At 42.5% G+C, this 19436-nt stretch overlaps 1 protein-coding gene across 1 annotated transcript in view; it reads left to right on the forward strand.

Moving 5' to 3' along the window:
• Positions 1 to 13740, forward strand: part of pls1 (plastin 1 (I isoform)) — a 31789-nt gene extending 18049 nt beyond the window's left edge. The window contains exons 10-16 of the mRNA XM_056295851.1: positions 722 to 917; positions 1770 to 1848; positions 7320 to 7434; positions 7787 to 7920; positions 8235 to 8358; positions 12775 to 12899; positions 13052 to 13740. Coding sequence (XP_056151826.1) covers positions 722 to 917; positions 1770 to 1848; positions 7320 to 7434; positions 7787 to 7920; positions 8235 to 8358; positions 12775 to 12899; positions 13052 to 13190 — 912 coding nt within the window. The 3' untranslated portion in view covers positions 13191 to 13740. The remainder of the gene's footprint in view (positions 1 to 721; positions 918 to 1769; positions 1849 to 7319; positions 7435 to 7786; positions 7921 to 8234; positions 8359 to 12774; positions 12900 to 13051) is intronic.
• Positions 13741 to 19436: the final 5696 nt, after the last annotated feature.

Raw genomic sequence — 19436 nt, forward strand, 5'->3', positions numbered from 1 at the left:
CCGGGTGGCATGACAGACTATTCCATTGCCTACCAACACAGGGATTGCCGGTTTGAATCCCCATGTTACCTCTGGCTTGGTCGGGCATCCCTACAGACACAATTGGTTGTGTCTGCGGGTGGGAAGCCGGATGTGGATATGTGTCCTGGTCGCTGCACTAGCGCCTCCTCTGTTCGGTCGGGGCAGCTGTTTGGGGGGGGGGGAATAGCGTGATCCTCCCATGTGCTATGTCCCCCTGGCAAAACTCCTCACTGTCAGGTGAGGAGAAGCGGCTGGCGACTCCACATGTATTGGAGGAGGCATGTTTTAGTCTGCAGCCCTCCCCAGATCGGCAGGGGGGGTGGAGCAAAGACCGGGACAGCTCAGAAGAGTGGGGTAATTGGCCAAGTACAATTGGGGAGAAAAGGGGCAGGGGAAAAAAAAAAAAAGAAATTCAAGAATGAATGCATGAGGAAATAATGAATGGATAAATGTTTGTTTTCAGGGGAGGTATATTTTGGTTTTGGATGATATATTTTTGTTATGAGGCTTTTCGGGTTTTCTGCAAACACATACAGTATTAGTCGTTATTAGTTAAATTAGCCGAGATTAATTAATTAATTAATTAACCCCGCCTTCAAAGAATTATAAATCTTGATATACCTTAGCACATGTTTACCTGTCTGTCTGTCTGTCTGTCTCTCTTTCCCTCTGTGGTATGCATATGGCCGTCTCTGTATAGGAGCCTGATTTGGAGCATAGAGCTGAGTTGATGCTGTGTCAGGCAGCCAGACTGGACTGCAGGCAGTTTGTGTCTCCACATGACGTCACATCTGGAAACAGCAAACTCAACATGGCCTTTGTAGCCAACCTGTTCAACATGTACCCTGCTCTGCACACATCCCAGATCAACGGCACAGAGACTGTGCTCATAGAGGGTGAGACACACAAACACACACACACACACACACACACACACACACACACACACAAACACACAGGTGGGTGAAAAATTAAAGGAAAAACCTACATAAAGTGTCTTAGTGAGGTTTTGGGCCACCACGAACTTCCAGAACAGCTTCAAAGCTCCTTGTCATAGATTCTACAAGTCTCTGAACTCTACTGGAGGGATGGAACACCGTTTCTCCAAAAGATATTCTCTCATTTTATGTTTTGATGATGGCGGGGGAGAGCGCTGTCTAAGACATCAGTCCAAAATCTCCCATAGGTGTTGAGATCTGGTGACTGCAAAGGATATAGCAAATGATTTAGATAATTTTCATGCTCATCAAACCATTTAGTGACCCCTCTTGCCCTGTGGATGTGGGTATTGTCATTGTGGAAGAGACCACTCCCATCAGGATAGAAATATCTCATCATAGGGTAAAGGTGATCACTCAGAACTTTGTATTGATTTGCAGTGACCCTTCCCTTAAGTGGACCCAAAGAATCACAGGAAAATGCCCCCCACAGTATAACAGAACCCCCAGACTCCCTCACTGTAGGGGTCAACCATTGAGGTTTTTCTTTTAATTTGTCACCCGTCTGTACATAGACATAAGCTTTGTGAGACACTTTGTGTTAAGGATATATTTTTGTGGAATTTGCATGTTCTGCCTACCCTTGTTTGTGTGGTTTGACAATCTGACAGTTGGATCAAATATCTGAACAAATTTCATAAAGTAACTGTCAGATCAGTAAACTTGAAATATATTCAAAACTTTGCGCAATAGAACATTTTCAATATCTTACATATAACTCCACTCTATCCACTTTCTTTGTCTTTTTAGGAGAGTCCAGAGAGGAGAAAACATTTAGAAACTGGATGAACTCCCTGGGCGTGTCTCCATATGTCAACCACCTGTACTGGTATGGCACCAGTTAAACTTTTGTGCTCTGATGGGAGGGGAGGGGAACTTAAGGAATATGAAATACTTGGATAACAGTTGTTACAGATTATTCCTTGAAAATGTATTAATCCAGCAAATAATCTGTCATGGGTAACAAAAAACAAGAGGGTAGAGAGGGAAAAAGGCTTTAAGTTCCTATGTGACAGGAAGGTTGCTGGTTCAATTATTTGGGGTGGCTGGGAAAATTCACTTGGAAAAATTGCAGAGGAAGTGCTCCCCTCTTCCTCCACACCTCACCTGCCATCAAACTGACCTCGAGCAAGGCAGTTTACTAACAACCATCGAATAAAGTGTTCAGTGGTCATTGGGACAAGACTGTAGTGTATTGTGCAGGTACGGGTGCCTGGAGCTACATAAAGATGGAGCACAGCAAATGCAAGCACACACACTCAGTCAATTATTCTTTATAAATAATGAGTTGAATACACACACCTGACTTGCCTAATTCACTTTCATACAGATAAATATATTCACACCTGAGTGCTGCCCAGTAAAACCACAATCTTTTAAAGTCTTCTACATGTATCAGTTAGCCAGTGGGGAATTAGTTGATGAGTGAATTAGGTGGATTTTGAGGTGAGCAAATACTTACTTAGCTTCAATAATTTTTTACAACTTTCAAAATACCTTCAGAAACTATATCGTAAAATTTTAATGAACAATTTCTCAAATATATATTATTACGTTCACTATGTGAAAGTACTGTACTTCACTAACATAAACTAAATATAATAACTGCAGTGTACACTTTAATCACAAGAGAGAGCGAGAGGGAGGGAGAGAGGAGAGAGAGAGAGCACGTGCGAGGGAGAGAGAGAGACAGAGAGAACACAACAAAAACACGGCATGAAAATAACACTGTCACCCTCTGGCAGCAGCCGGGGGAATTTGACACTGAGTCCAATATATCACATCAGAGCCGGCCCAAGGCTTTATGGGGCCCTAAGCAGAATTTGATTCTCCCACCACCGACAATATTATGTCCATGCTTGATCGTTACCATAATTACATGTTTGTCTGAGACAAACATGTAATTATATATTGGGTTATGTATTTAGATAAATAATGGTCTATTTTAAAATACAAAAGCGAAAACACAAACAGCTGAAGAAAAGACGGAATCACAACACCGTTCAGTCGCTTTTCTGTTCTCAGAGACATATCTCAAAAGTACATTCTGATGACAAGTCATTTAATTGAAGATCTTTAGAGAATAGACACCAATGTGATGGCATGAACACATGTCTAGATATGCATGTGTTTTAAGAAACAGAGAAGTCCTGCACTAAGCTTTCAAGGTGTAGAGACAGACAGTCTGTAAGTCTGCACAGAGAAGCAGAAAGAAAGAAGGCTGCAAACATATAACCTTGGTGAGAAGGGGGAGAGATCAGCACCCTGGCACTGTATGTCTTAAAATGTTATATTTTGTAGTCATCTTGTGCACTTTGTCTTCGGGTAGTCATATGTTTGAACATATAGCTGTGGAGCCTGCGGTTTTGATCTCTGTTCAACTCTCTAAACCTAAAATCACAGAGCCCGTTTGCTTCACGAGACACTCTAAAGCAGGGGTCTCAAACTCAACTTACCTGGGGGCCGCTGGAGGTAGAGTTCGGGTGAGGCTGGGCCGCAAGTATTCCAAAAAAAAAAGTACAACCGATCCAATGTTCTCAATCTTTTTTTTTTATATATATATATACAGGTGATCAAAACAAGACAGGTAACAGTACAAGTGCAGGAACAAAAACGAACAGTGTGAGACAAAAAGGGGACACCAGGTTCTGTTATGACAAGATGGAATACTAATAAGCTAATAAGCTAAAAAAAACAAAACAAAACAACAAAAACAAACAAGCTATCAAATAAGCTCATTGAGCTCCATTTGAAGCACAGGAGGAGCATCTTGCACATCAAAGGAGAAGAGGTCAGCAAAAATTTGAAAAGTGGCTCTGTGTGTCTTGAACTCTGCAAACCTGTGATCAAATTGCTCTTGTAGCTTCACAATGGCATCGGCATACTTCTCACCACTGAATGGTGTGCCTGCATCCATGAGTGCCTTGCATGCTGGGAAATGGCAGAGGTTTGTCTGAGAGAGCTGGGCTTTCCATAACACAAGTTTTGTGGAGAATGATCTCACGTTGTCATAGGCAGCACTGACAAGCTGCCCCTGGTTTTGTAATTTCTTGTTCAGTACATTCAGCTCATGTGTGATGTCAACAAGGAAAGCTAAGTCCATGAGCCATTTGGGATCACTTAGCACAGGAACAGCCATCCCAGCCTTATCCATGAAGGCTTTCACTTCTGCTCTCAACTCAAAAAACCTCTTCAAGATGTTTCCCCTGCTGAGCCAACGTACCTCAGTGAAGTAGAGCACATCCTCATATGCTGACTCTATTTCCTCCAAAAAGGCGCAGAACTCCCGGTGCTTTAAACCCCTGGATCTGATATGGTTGATGCATTTCACAACGACAGACATCACATTGTCAAACTTCAGGCATTTGCTGCAAAGGGCCTGCTGATGGATAATGCAGTGCAGAGCAATGGCCTCCTCCACACCCTCCTCTTCCAGTTTTTTTTGAACAAGTGCCACCACTCCATTTCTCCTCCCTGTCATTGATGGCGCTCCGTCGGTTGTTATTCCAGCAAACCTCTTCCATGGCAAACCTGCATCCACAATGGCATCACACAGCTGGCGGAATATCTCCTGAGAGGTGGTCTGGCCATGCATTGGAATCACTGTGAGCAACTCCTCCATCACTTCAAAACTGTCGTCAACACCACGGACATAGATTGCGAGCTGCGCAGTGTCAATGATGTCTGTGCTCTCATCAAGAGCGACTGAGTATGCACAGAAACGTTAAGCTTTCTCACGCAGTTGATCATATATGTTACCTGACAGGTCAGAAATGCGCTCTGCCACTGTGTTGGCTGAAAGGCTGATGTTGCTAAACTGACCCTTCTTTTCCGGACAGACTATACTTGCAGCCTGTAACATGCACTTTTTAACAAACTCTTCTTTGAATGGCTTTCCCGACTTAGCAATCATCTCACTCACCACATAGCTAGCTTCGACTGCTGCATCATTATCTTTGCTAGCTTTCTTGAAGAAATCTTGTCGCTTCAGTAAACATGTTTTAAGATTGACGACCCGTTTCTCTCTCTCATCTCCCTGGTATTTTGTATACTCATCATCAGCATGTCTAGTCGAGTAATGATGTCTGATGTTGTCTTCCTTGTGCACCGTAACTTTCTCGGTGCATATAAGACACGTCGGGCTGCCTCTGTGCTCAACAAAAAAATATGCCGTCTCCCACTTTTCCTGAAATTGTCTGTGCTCGTCACCAACTTTTCTCTTCACGGCAGGTTTTGAGAAAGACATAACTGGGGCTTGCTGACAGGATATATTTTCCTTCCACTTGGTGTCGCTCCGGAATCAAGTTTCAACCAAGTTTCAACCGTTGCTAATTCGCGCTGCCCATTATGGTGCGTTCAAGTTGTGCTCGGAAGTCGGACTTTCTGAGCTCTGAGTTGGACATTTCAACTGGAAGTCGGAAATCCGAGTCGTTCCAATTTACAACCTCCAACGTAACGGGAACGCACCATGACTTGACAACAAACGCGACACCGGAAGCTGTCATGAGCCTGCGCTATGGTAGCTCATAAGTGAAAAGTAAAAGCCCAGGGCAAGCGCGGGCCGCACTAACACTAAACTTTGATGTCAAGTAGGGGGCCACAAAATAACGTCCCGCAGGCCGCAATTGGCCCGCGGGCTGCGAGTTTGAGACCCATGCTCTAAAGGAAGTTGTCTCTACAAAAAACCTTACAAAACAGACATATTGAAGACTCACATGTGGGTAGTGTTCAAGTGGGTACTACACCCTACGGTGGAAAGTCATTTCAGCTGCTTGTTTCCGCGATCTCACCCTTTCAGTCACTACCCAAAGCTCATGACCATTGGTGAGGGTTGGAATAAAGACTGACTGGTAAACTGCGAGCTTTGCCTTCTGGCTCAGTTCCCTCTTCACCGCAACGGTCCGGTACAACGTCCACATTACTGCTGATGCTGCACATCAGCATCATAAACCTTGTTGTTTACGTTCGAAATGTCAGTGTGGTGATTGTGGTTGTCTGTAACAGATTAGTCACTGCCATTTCAAAACTATCATTGCTGTAATCTGCTGTATGATTTAAATCCAGTCACGTGATCTGGTTAATCACAATTACTTTTGTATTGCTATGCCTCCAAATTCTATCGAAATATGCAATTCGACAGTTGGGCATAAATTATGGAATTTTTGAACAATCATCAACTGTTTTTTCATGCGTTATATCTACACGGAGTTCGTTGCCATTATCTAGATTATAAGACACTGTATACGTGAGGAAGAGCTGATAGATCGAAACGTTAATGAGTTAAGAGATAAAATAATTATTGAGAGCATTTCAGTGTGCCGACCTCACTCTTCTGTAATACGTTTTCCAAATTTTTTGTCTTGCACCTAAATATTTTTTTCTGGTTGTGTGCACACTTGGTTCCTCTCCTGGTTTGTTCTCTAGATTGCCCTGTATTTAAACATGCTTTCGATTATTACAACAAGTTGTTTCCCTGCATCTGCAATCTGATTCACTGCTTTTGTAAAGCATCGATTTTCAAACTTTTTTTTTTAAAGGGACCCAAATTTTCAGAACCAGCAGACAATGCATTTACTGAACAAGTTAACTATTTTAATTGCTTTTGAACTGTGCAAAAGTGCTGAACAGTAACAAAAAAATAAATTATTTTCTTACATAAAATGCAAATGCAAAAACAAGACAATATTAAATAAATTAAATAGAAACTTAAATAATGACATACAATGAACAGCGCTTCTCTGCTCCAGACGGATAAACCCTTTTAGGTGACATACTGTTGCGATGTACTTGCTTACAGTTATAATGCACATGAACCTGACCCCAGCTCTGACATAGGCAGTGGAAATGATTAAACCAGTAGCATTAATTTTTCAGTCGGTTAACAACATGATATCAAAATATTTAGTTTTCGTTTTTTGGTGATTACTACTGATATGATATATCACACACACAAAAATATATATATTTAGCAACCTGTCTGTCGTGTTTGACATTTCAAGCGCTCTTCGGGGGCCCTAAGCGACCGCTTAGTTCACTTATGCCTTGGGCCGGCTCGGTATCACATCTATGAACTCTAATATGAATAAATCTGACATTATTCTTAACAGCTATTTATATATATGTATATATAGATATATAGATATGTGTATATATATTATTATTTATTTATTTTACAATTTATTACCTTAACTTTCTGACCCTCATTTGGAATCGGGTTCTTGAAAGCAATGTATGTTACTCTGTAGTTTGTATTTGCTGATTTGAGTCTATTTGGTTGTTGTTGTTTTGTTTTTTTTACAGTGACCTGTGTGATGCCTTGGTGATTTTTCAGCTCTATGAGAAAGTTAATGTGCCTGTGGACTGGAAGAGAGTCAACAGACCTCCCTACCCAACTCTGGGGGCTAACATGAAGAAGGTATACACACATGTTCACACACACACACACACATATATACACACAGCTGTTGCATATTTAGACATATTACCATTTTTGAATATTGTATGGCATCTGATGTGTTCCATGTCAGTTTAAAAACAAGCAAATTTCTTCTTATGTGCAAACTTACTTCGTTTAAAAAAAGTTTCTGATTCTGATGTACTCACAAAACGGATGCACACACACGTATACATGCACATGTAAAAACCGTCAAACACACACACACACACACACACACACACACACACAAAAGACATGGGAAACATGAGAAAAGTTGAATGTTAATAAAAGAAAATTGACTGAAAAACATGCTTTCCTGCACATGCAATAGCTGGAGAACTGTAACTATGCTGTGGAGCTGGGGAGGACACAGGCACGGTTCTCTCTGGTGGGCATCGGTGGAGAAAACCTGAATGAGGGAAGCACCATGCACACACTGGCGCTGATCTGGCAACTGATGAGGAGGTAAACACGCCCGCCCGGCCAGGGTCAATTCACTTCAAAATCAAGTCTGAAACTGCAATTTATTTGCAGATAATAGAACAACAAGTTCCCATTTTTTAATAGACTGTGCACTAGACCCCAGTCAAGTTGGTCACTATTTGAATTTAGAACTCCAAACCCTGAAGGGATTAAACTGAAGGAGATGTGAACTGAAAGAGAAAATAACAGCAGGGCATTTCCCCATCATTGCTCCTTGCGTTGACTGCCCTTTTTGTTACATCTCATTCCCTTGTCTGTTTCCTTTTTTTCTGTCTTTTCCTTGCATGTGTCTCCAGGTACACAGTGCTGGTGCTGTCAGATCTGGGGGATGGAGAGAAGGTTGGAGATCAGATCATCCTCAACTGGGTCAACTCCACCCTGAGCCATGGACGCAAAAACACACAGATCAGCAGCTTCAAGGTGTGTGTTTGTGAGATATGTATATATGTGTATATATACACTACCGTTCAAAAGTTTGGGATCACCCAAACAATTTTGTGTTTTCCATGAAAAGTCACACTTATTCACCACCATATGTTGTGAAATGAATAGAAAATAGAGTCAAGACATTGACAAGGTTAGAAATAATGATTTGTATTTGAAATAAGATTTTTTTTACATCAAACTTTGCTTTCGTCAAAGAATCCTCCATTTGCAGCAATTACAGCATTGCAGACCTTTGGCATTCTAGCTGTTAATTTGTTGAGGTAATCTGGAGAAATTGCACCCCACGCTTCCAGAAGCAGCTCCCACAAGTTGGATTGGTTGGATGGGCACTTCTTGCGTACCATACGGTCAAGCTGCTCCCACAACAGCTCAATGGGGTTCAGATCTGGTGACTGCGCTGGCCACTCCATTACCGATAGAATACCAGCTGCCTGCTTCTGCTCTAAATAGTTCTTGCACAATTTGGAGGTGTGTTTAGGGTCATTGTCCTGTTGTACGATGAAATTGGCTCCAATCAAGCGCTGTCCACTGGGTATGGCATGGCGTTGCAAAATGGAGTGATAGCCTTCCTTATTCAGAATCCCTTTTACCCTGTACAAATCTCCCACCTTACCAGCACCAAAGCAACCCCAGACCATCACATTACCTCCACCATGCTTAACAGATGGCGTCAGGCATTCTTCCAGCATCTTTTCATTTGTTCTGCGTCTCACAAACGTTCTTCTTTGTGATCCAAACACCTCAAACTTGGATTCATCCGTCCACAACACTTTTTTCCAGTCTTCCTCTGTCCAATGTCTGTGTTCTTTTGCCCATCTTAATCTTTTTCTTTTATTGGTCAGTCTCAGATATGGCTTTTTCTTTGCCACTCTGCCCTGAAGCCCAGAATCCCGCAGCCGCCTCTTCACTGTACATGTTGACACTGGTGTTTTGCGGGTACTATTTAATGAAGATGCCAGTTGGGGACCTGTGAGGCGTCTGTTTCTCAAACTAGAGACTCTAATGTACTTATCTTCTTGCTCAGTTGTGCAACGCGGCCTCCCACTTCTTTTTCTACTCTGGTTAGAGCCTGTTTGTGCTGTCCTCTGAAGAGAGTAGTACACACCGGTGTAGGAAATCTTCAATTTCTTAGCAATTTCTCGCATGGAATAGCCTTCATTTCTAAGAACAAGAATAGACTGTCGAGTTTCAGATGAAAGTTCTCTTTTTCTGGCCATTTTGAGCGTTTAATTGACCCCACAAATGTGATGCTCCAGAAACTCAATCTGCTCAAAGGAAGGTCAGTTTTGTAGCTTCTGTAACGAGCTAAACTGTTTTCAGATGTGTGAACATGATTGCACAAGGGTTTTCTAATCATCAATTAGCCTTCTGAGCCAATGAGCAAACACATTGTACCATTAGAACACTGGAGTGATAGTTGCTTGAAATGGGCCTCTATACACCTATGTAGATATTGCACCAAAAACCAGACATTTGCAGCTAGAATAGTCATTTACCACATTAGCAATGTATAGAGTGTATTTCTTTAAAGTTAAGACTAGTTTAAAGTTATCTTCATTGAAAAGTACAGTGCTTTTCCTTCAAAAATATGGACATTTCAATTTGATCCCAAACTTTTGAACGGTAGTGTATATATATATATATATATATATAGAGAGAGAGAGAGAGAGAGAGAGAGAGAGAGAGAGAGAGAGAGAGAGAGAGAGAGAGAGAGAGATTGGTATCTGTATGAGAAGCCGTATGGGACCTAATTCAAACTTCTCTCTCACATACAGTTCTGAAACATTCTCACATATCTACTGAAAATAAAACCTGTCTCATATAATACTGAAAACCTCTCACATACACCATTGAAAACCTCTTCCATCTACGACTACTTTTGGCTGCTCCCTTTAAGGGTCACTACAGCAGATCATCCATTTCCATCTCTTCCTGTCCTCTGCATCTTCCTATGTCATGCCAGCCACCTGCATGTCCTCTCTCACCACATCCATGAACCTCCTCTTTGGTTTTCCTCTTTTCCTCTTGCCTGGCAGCTCCATATTCAGCATCCTCCTCCCAGTATAACCAGCATCCTTCCTCTGCGCATGTCCAACCATCTCAATCTTGCCTCTGTTGCTTTGTCTACAAACCGTCCAACGTGAGCTGTCCCTATTAATAAACTCTTTCCTAATTCTGACCTTCTTCATCACTCCCAATGAAAATCTTAGCAACTTCAATTCTGCCACCTCCAGCTCCGCCTCCTCTCTTTTCATCAGTGCCACCATCTCCAAACCATACAAATAGCTGGTCTCACTACCAACTTGTAAACTTTCCCTTTAACTCTTGCTGGTACCCTTCTGTCGCAAATCACTCCTGACACTCTTCTCCAGGTTTCACACAGGTTTCTTCCTGTTTTTTTCTCCCTGTTAAAGACATTTTTAGGGAGTAGTTCCTTATCTGATGCGAGGGTCTAAGGACAGGATGTTGTGTTGCTGTAAAGCCCCTTGAAGCAAATTTGTAATTTGTGATATTGGGCTATACAAATAAAATTGACTTGACTTCTCCACCCACTCCACCCTGCCTGCACTCTTTTTCACATCTCTTCCATGCTCCCCGTTACTGTGAACATTTTACCTCAAGTATTTAAACTCATCCACCATCCTCACCTCTACTCCTTGCAATCCTCACCATTCCATTGTCCCCCCCCCCCTCATTCACGCATGTTTTCTGTCTTGCTCCTACTGACTTTCATTCCTCTTCTCTCCAGTGCATACCTCCACTTCTCCAGGCTCTCTTCAACCTGCTTCCTACTCTCACTACAGATCACAATGTCATCTGCAAACATCATAGTCCACGGAGACTCCTGCCTGATCTCATCCGTCAACCTGTCCATCACCATTGCAAACAAGAAGGGGCTCAGAACCGATCCTTGATGTAATCCCACCTCCACCTTGAACCCGTCAATTCATTCCAACCGCACACCTCACCACTGTCACACTGCCCTCATCCATATCCTGCACCACTCTTACATACTACTTCTCTGCCACTTCTGACTTCCTCATACAATACCACACCTCCTTTCTCGGCACCCTGTCATATGCTTTCTCTATATCCACAAAGACACAATGTAACTCCTTCTGGCCTTCTCTATACTTCTCAATCAACATTCCCAAAGCAAACATCACATCTGTGGTGCTCTTTCGTGGCATGAAACCATACTGCTGCTCGCTAATCATCACCTCTCCTCTTAACCTAGCTTCTATTACTCTTTCCCATATCTTCATAATGTGGCTGATCAACTTTATACCTCTGCAGTTACTACAGCTCTGCACATCACCCTTATTCTTGAAAATTGGTACCAGTATACTTCTTCTCCACTCCTCAGGCTTCCTCTCACTTTCCAAGATTGTGTTAAACAATCTAGTTACAAACCCCACTGCCATCTCTCCTAAACACCTCCATGCCTCCACAGGTATGTCATCTGGACCAACCGCCTTTCCACTCTTCATCTTCTTCATAGCTGCCCTCACTTCCTCCTTACTAATCCCCCTTACTAATCCTGATTCACTATCCCCACGTCATCCAACCTTCTCCCTCTCTAATTTTCTTCATTCATCAGCCCCTCAAAGTGAGTGAACTGCATTTTGGTGGATTAAATCTCTTTCTTAATTAAAATTCCATGGACTCCAATGGTGGGAGTCAGAGTCGACTTCAGAGTAGTGCACCACTACACACACGCATGTGTGTGAGGGAAATTCAGTAATATTTAAGAGAGGTTGATGTTCAGTTGGGTATGCGAGGTGATTCCAGAAGTATTTGTGAGAGGTTTTCAGTACTATCTCTCTCTCTCTCTCTCTCTCTCTCTCTCTCTCTCTCTCTCTCTCTCTCTCTCTCTCTCTCTCTCTCTCTATATATATATATACACACATTGGTGGCTGATGGGCTGATGAGTGCGCAATGCGCGAAACAAGCTTGTGCTGCTATGTATTAAAAGTTTTTTTTCCTACATCTATATTGATATTCCGCTCCGCATTTCTTGAGCACTTTTATCAACACCATTTATGGTTTCTGGAAAAAAAAGTGTTTTTATTTATATATAGGCAAATTTGATTTATGTCACATACGGCTCCTCATACACTTGGCATAGTCTCTCCCCTACATTTTATTTCTGCCCTTTGTACGGTATTGACAGGTTGTTAAATATTCACCATGTTTGGTTGCCTCTGTTTGTATGTGTATATGTGTATTTTTGTGCCTGTCTGTTTGCTCAGCATCTTTAATATCTCTACTAAATACTTGGCATGTGTGTATGCCCTTGAGTTTGTTTGCGTGTGAATGTGCAAGCACAGATACACACGCCTGGTTGGTTACATGTGTGTGTTTTCAACCCTTTAATTTCCTTTGCAGGATAAACTCATCAGTACCAGTCTGCCAGTGATTGACCTGATTGACACCATCGCTCCCAATGCGGTTAAGCAGGACATGGTGAAGAGAGGGGAGCTGAGTGATGCAGACAAACTCAACAATGCTAAGTAAAAGACAAGTCCCTAACCAGATGGCAATTTAAATTCAAATTCCACAACCAATTAGTAGCGAAACGTAAGGAAATCTCCCACACCCACCCTAATCTGTTTGTCTTTGTCTACTTGTGTTATCTGTCCACGTCTGTCTGTCTCTCTCCCAGGTATGCAATCTCAGTGGCCCGAAAAATTGGAGCACGTGTGTATGCACTGCCCGATGACCTGGTGGAAGTGAAACCAAAGATGGTGCTGACCTTGTTCGCCTGCCTCATGGGCCGCGGCTTGAGGAAGGCTGACCACTGAATCAGACGTATACAGATACAGCAGTGGAGTCTCCTGTGTAGACCATTTTCACTTGCACTGTTTGCTTCCACACCTCAGCACTTCTTTTCCTCTGAGACAAAAATTTCTGATATCGGACACCACCACTGAATTCATAATGAACATCAGATGGAGATTCTGGGGCCATCATTCAAATTATTCTATATACGCACTGCTAGAAATAAATAAATAAATAATATACAAATAAATAAACAATAAAATAAATAAATAATACCTAAAACCTAGAATGACCTGACCTTAAGTTCAAAATCATCATTTCTTTCCAGTCCTTGCCACTCCATGTGTCTATGCTATCTGTGATGTCAGAAAGAGTCACTCATTTTTTTCAACCGTATATATTCAAGAGGAAGTCATTGTTACGCCATTCTACATGAGCAGAAAAGGATTTGGCGAAATACAAAAATATACACACCCCTCTTCTTCAAGTAAAAATTATTTTAAGTAAATGTTGTGTAATGAACTTAACTGTTATATTATTGAACAGAATTCAGTAAATAAAATAAATTGCTATAGATGTTATTTTGGTCTCTTCTCTCCATCTCTTTCAGAATGTCATCCTCCTTGATTAGGTTGACACCATCATAAATGTTAAGAAAAAAAATAGGGGCGTACGGGTGGTGTGGCGGTCTTTTCCGTTGCCTATCAACACAGGGCTCGCTGGTTTCAATCCCCGTGTTACGTCTGGCTTGGTCGGGTGTCCCTACAGACACAATTGGCGATGTCTGCGGGAGGGAAGCCGGATGTGGGTATGTGTGCTGGTCCAACTGGCTACACGGGCGCCATATTGCCTACCAACTGGTAGGCAGCCCCATGCGCACGCTATTCAAAATCGCGCTCACTTCATGATCTCAAAACCCTTTCTCCATAGTGTCAAAATGTTGTCTAAATTCTTTAATAAATTCATGTTCCTATAAGTCGGGGGTCACAGATCAAGTGCAGTAATAGAAATCAGGAGGACGATTGAAGCACTCCATATAATAGGATAAGCTATGAGCCTTGTTATGTCATGTGACCAGCTTAATGAGATAACTGACCGAAAGTCGCCTCACTTTTGACTACTGTTAAATAAGAATTTAACATGACTATTGTGTCTGTCACCTTATGAATTGGTCACATGGCAAAATTAGGCTCACAGCTTACCCTGTTTTGTGGGTGTAATGTACCATGAATGGATCACTGTTAATTTCTATCACCAGACTTTGACCCAACTTAGAGGAAACAAGAATTTCTTAGATTAAAAATTTAGACAACATATTGAAGTTATTGAGAAAGGGGTTTGGCCTTTTAATGCCGCACTACTGTGTAAATAATTTTGAGAGGCACTTTATGTATTTTACATCATTCAGTACCAGTACTTAGGGTTCCAGAAATTAAGAGATTTTCCATCATTTCAATTCCAGTTTCAGAGAACCAGAAATATTTTTATCATTGCGTACCAGTAGTCAGAGTAGGTGGTTTAACACCAGACCAGGAGCAGAAGCTATGGTAATAATGCGTTTCACTTTTTCAGTCCATTATGAAGGTGATGAGATCAGGAAGAAACCCACCAGCAGTCATAACACAGTCACAGGCACTGAGCAGGGGCCTCTGCTGCATACATGTAGAGTTTAACCCAAAGAATTTACTCCAGAGACTTTACTTTTTATCCACTACACTACTGGTGTGGTGGGTAAATTGGTGATCAGTACCAGTATTACATATTTTGCAACGTTCAGTAGGCTACTAGTGAATGATAATGAGCAATAATATCAGGGACACTTGAGAAATATTAGGCCTACCTGTTTCGAGGTTTAGCCAGTGCAAGGTCAGTCGTGTATCTGGGCTCTTGTCTAGTTTATCTCAACACAACCCACACACTGCCTCGGCTCAGGCTAAGGTCTGTTACTCAATCCAACCCATATGACAATCTGACCCTGTTTACATTTGCCTGATTTCTGTCAACGGTTATACATGGCTTGGATGTGCTATACAACTGATTTCCACACATCAACACCTTACAGACTCTCGGATTGCTCTAGGGAAGTTAGTTTATCGAAACATCGTAAACACTGAAATGAACTCACCAAGCACAAGTAGGAATAAGCTGAGGGGGACCAACCCAGCCTGCGAATCAATCTTCACGGTCCAAACTGCCCTCATTTGTGCATCCTGTGGAAATCGATGCATCATACGGCCTTGTCCCGGCCGAATGGAACAGCCCCAAGCTGCACAACACACCTTTTCTCCTTCAACTGCGACAGATCGGCGAGAAATGGGCCGAAAACGCAGGAAAAATCATTGAAACGTCATGTTGACAGAACCAGGCGTTGGTAGGCAACACGGCGCCCGTCAAACACGTGACGGAGTCTCAGCCAATCACAGCGGGTCTTGCAAAGATCGAAGGATGGCCAGACTCTTTATACACGGCGCTGTCCTGGTCGCTGCACTAGCGCCTCCTCTGGTCGGTCGGGCCGCCTGTTCGGCGGGGGGGGGGGGGGACTGGCGGAATAGCGTGATCCTTCCACGCTTTACGTCCCCCTGGCGAAACTCCTCACTGTCAGGTGAAAAGAAGCGGCTGACGACTCCACACGTATCGGAGGAGGGAGGCATGTGGTAGTCTGCAGCCCTCCCCGGATCGGCAGAGGGGTGGAGCAGCGACCGGGACAGCGCGGAAGAGTTGAAGAGTTGGGTAATTGGCCGGATACAATTGGGGAGGAAAAGGGGGGAAAAAACAAAAACGAAAAAAAAGAAGAAAAAGCAAAAAAAAACTATCAAAGGGATCGCACATTCCTGGGGGTTCCTCTTTTCTTTCTTTCAACCCACTACCGCTTACAACAAAATGACTCAAGAGCGCCCCTCGGGATAAAATAAAACACCATCAAATTACAACACAAGAAGCATCACATGCATTGTAAGCCATAAACATCACAGTAAGTATGGAACAGCAGCACATAGCTACACAGTTGCAGCAATTACAGCAGAACTGCAAAACAGCAAATAAATTGCTGGTCAGTCCACATCTCAGTAGAACCCGATCTACTAGGAATCCTCCCATTCAATGGAAAGAAAATGCATAAGAATTTTACATTCTTATAGACTGAGTTGTACAATCCCCTAACCCGGGTTGTAGAGGTGGCAAAAAAAGCCCATTCAATGGAGCGCATCTGCAGGCACTGTTATTCTCTCAATAAACTATGACAATTGCGCAAAGGGAAAACATGCCAGGTTGCAGAGAGTTCCAAAGAACTTCCACCATCACCAAGCGACCAGGTACTCCAACTGTCTACAGCTGGGTTGAAGAAGGTCTTCGCCAGCGTCAACCCACACAAACCTGTGGGGCCGGACAACATACCACGGCATATTCATAAGGACTGCGCAGAATAGCTGAAAGATGTTTTTGCAGACATCTTCAACACCTCGCTCAGTCAAGCAGTAGCCCACCTGCCTCAAAAGTGCTACCATCATTCCCCTGCCCAAAAAGTCAAACCTGGCTTATATGATTGACTTCCACCCTGTGGCCCTCACTCCCATAGTTATGAAGTGCTTTGAGCGGCTTGTCATGCAGCACATCAAGGCCTGCCTCAAAAGCCAGACTTTGTCCTTCTTCGTCACTCCCAATGAAAATCTTAGCATTTTCAGCTCTGCCACCTCCCGCTCCGCCTCCTGTCTTTTCATCGGTGCCACTGTCTTCAAACCGTATAACATAGCTGGTCTCACAACTATTTTGTAGACCTTCCCTTTAACTCTTGCTGGTACCGTTGTGTCGAAGAGCACTCCTGACACTCTTCTCCACCCACTCCACCCTGCCTGCACTCTCTTCTTCTCCTCTCCTCTGCACACCCTCATTACTTTGGACATCTGACCCCAAGTATTTAAACTCATATACCTTCATCACCTCTACTCGCAACCTCACATTCCACTGTCCTCCCTCTCATTCACGCATATGTATTCCATCTTGCTCCTACTGACTTTCATTCCTCTTCTCTCCAGTGCATTCCTCCACCTCTCCAGGCTCTCCTCCACCTGCAACCTACTCTCACTACAGATCAGTGTCATCTGCAAACATCATAGTCCACAGACTCCTGCCTGATCTCGTCCGTCAACCTGTCCATCACCATTGCAAATAAGAAAGGGCTCAGAACCGATCCTTGATGTAATCCCACCTCCACCTTGAAACCATCTGTCATTCCAACTGCACACCTCACCACTGTCACACTTCTCTCATCCATATCCTGCACCACTTCTACATACTGTAGCGAATTCGGGGGGCAACGCAACCACAGGAACTGCCGCGGCCGGCACGCGAACCCGTATCACCCGCACCGCAGGAGACATCGCTAACCGCTCGACTAAAGGGTCAGACCCACCAGCCAGCGGCCAGCGTGTCTTCTTATCCATGCACGTTACACTACCCCCCTCCTTCGGGAAGCGCGTCCCCGCGCTTAAGCATATCAGCTCCTTCACGCCTCAGGGCGCCTACGCTTCCGATGGCCTTACGGTTGCCCCATCCCACTTCTGACACCAATGTGGCGAATTCACTACAATACTTCTCTCCAACTCCAGACTTCCTCATACAATACCACACCTTCTCTCTCGGTACCATCATATGCTTTCTCTAAATCCACAAAAACACAATGTAACTCCTTCTGGCCTTCTCTATACTTCTCAAATACTCAAATTCATTCATTTTATTTCATTCAAATTAATTTTAAAATGATATTTATCCTTGTAATGAGTTTCTTAGACAAAGATTTAACATTGAGAAAAACAATTGTATCTTTTGTGATTCTGTTATTGAAACTTTAGAACTTTTGTTCTTTACTTGTAATTATACCAGAGCCTTTTGGGAATTAATTCAAAATTTGATATCTGAAGAGGACTTTAATTTGCCCAAAATTAGAACATAAAGATATTAAATTTGGAGTTATAGTAGAGGATAAAAATATGGAAATGTTGTACAATAGCCTGATTATTATGGCTAAACAATTTATCCATAGATCTAGTTTTATTAATGCCAGGCCACTCTTCTTATTCTACGTGAACGAGTTAATAAATTTTAAGAAAGCACTGAAATGTATAAAAACCCGAACAAGCTTGGAATATTTGCAAAAACATGCATGTATAGAGTGCTATATAAAATGCAACTTGGTTGATTGATTGATTGATTTCTGATTAGACCTTTGTCTTTTTATTTTATATTTTTCCCTTATTTTTATTGTTTTGTGAAATACTAAAAAATGGTAATAGCTCAGTCTGAGTTGTATTATTTGCTAATTTGTTATTGTTATGGCCAGATGTTATTTGTATAATAAAGGTATTTAAAAAAATATAGCTTCTACCCACAAGCAGCCAGGATCATTAACAAACTGTGCCCCCCCCCAACCAATCAGTGCTGGTCATTTGTTGACACACACCAGCTGTCAACATTGAACTGAAATTGCGCTTTAATGGACTGTTGCACTGGAATGGACTGTGTTGTTAATTGTTTGTACTTTGTTGTTTTGTTCTCTTTGTTTGTATATGTTTTAAGTGGTATTGGTTTTAGGGAATTTTATATTTATCCTTTCTGTTGCACCACTGTGGGCCGGGAGAAATGGCCTTTAATTTTTTTTTTATGTACGCAGGTACATAGAGAAATGACAAACAAATCTTGAATCTAAAGGTAAGGTTTTGAGCATCTGCCTCTTTAGCCCGTTAGTCTTAAAAGCGCCATTTCTCATTTAATGTTAAGGATCAAATTTTGTGTGGAAATTGTCGCTTTCATCATTCAATAAAACTGGTGCATAAACGTGCAACGAATAATTGAAATACCCCTCTTTTTGAAAAGTGGTTGCACCCAAGCTCGACCGCCTTCAGTTCAGAGGGCATTGCCTCTGCCTCGGTTTCAACTTCAAAAGATTTTCAAAATTATTATTACAAAATAATTCCTGTCCTTGTTTCATGAAATTCAACAATCAAGGCGTTCGTAACACTTGTGTTTTGAGCTTCAGTAGTTGCCGTACCATGTCAACGACGTCATTTTGGAGCCAAAGTTTTTCGAAAGTCACGGATTGGCTTTAGTTATTTCCCACCCGCATTTCGCAAAGACCCGCCCTACTCTGCATTTAATTGGCTAGTACTCGCTTCCTCCGTTGTGTCAGATTGGTTAGGGTTAAGGTTTAGCCAATCAGAGGCATAGTAGGGGCGGGTCTTCGCGAAATGCGGTGGGAAAATGCACCAGTGTGTCAC

The sequence above is a fragment of the Lampris incognitus genome, chromosome 16 (assembly GCF_029633865.1).
Source record: "Lampris incognitus isolate fLamInc1 chromosome 16, fLamInc1.hap2, whole genome shotgun sequence".
NCBI classification, from domain to species: domain Eukaryota; kingdom Metazoa; phylum Chordata; class Actinopteri; order Lampriformes; family Lampridae; genus Lampris; species Lampris incognitus.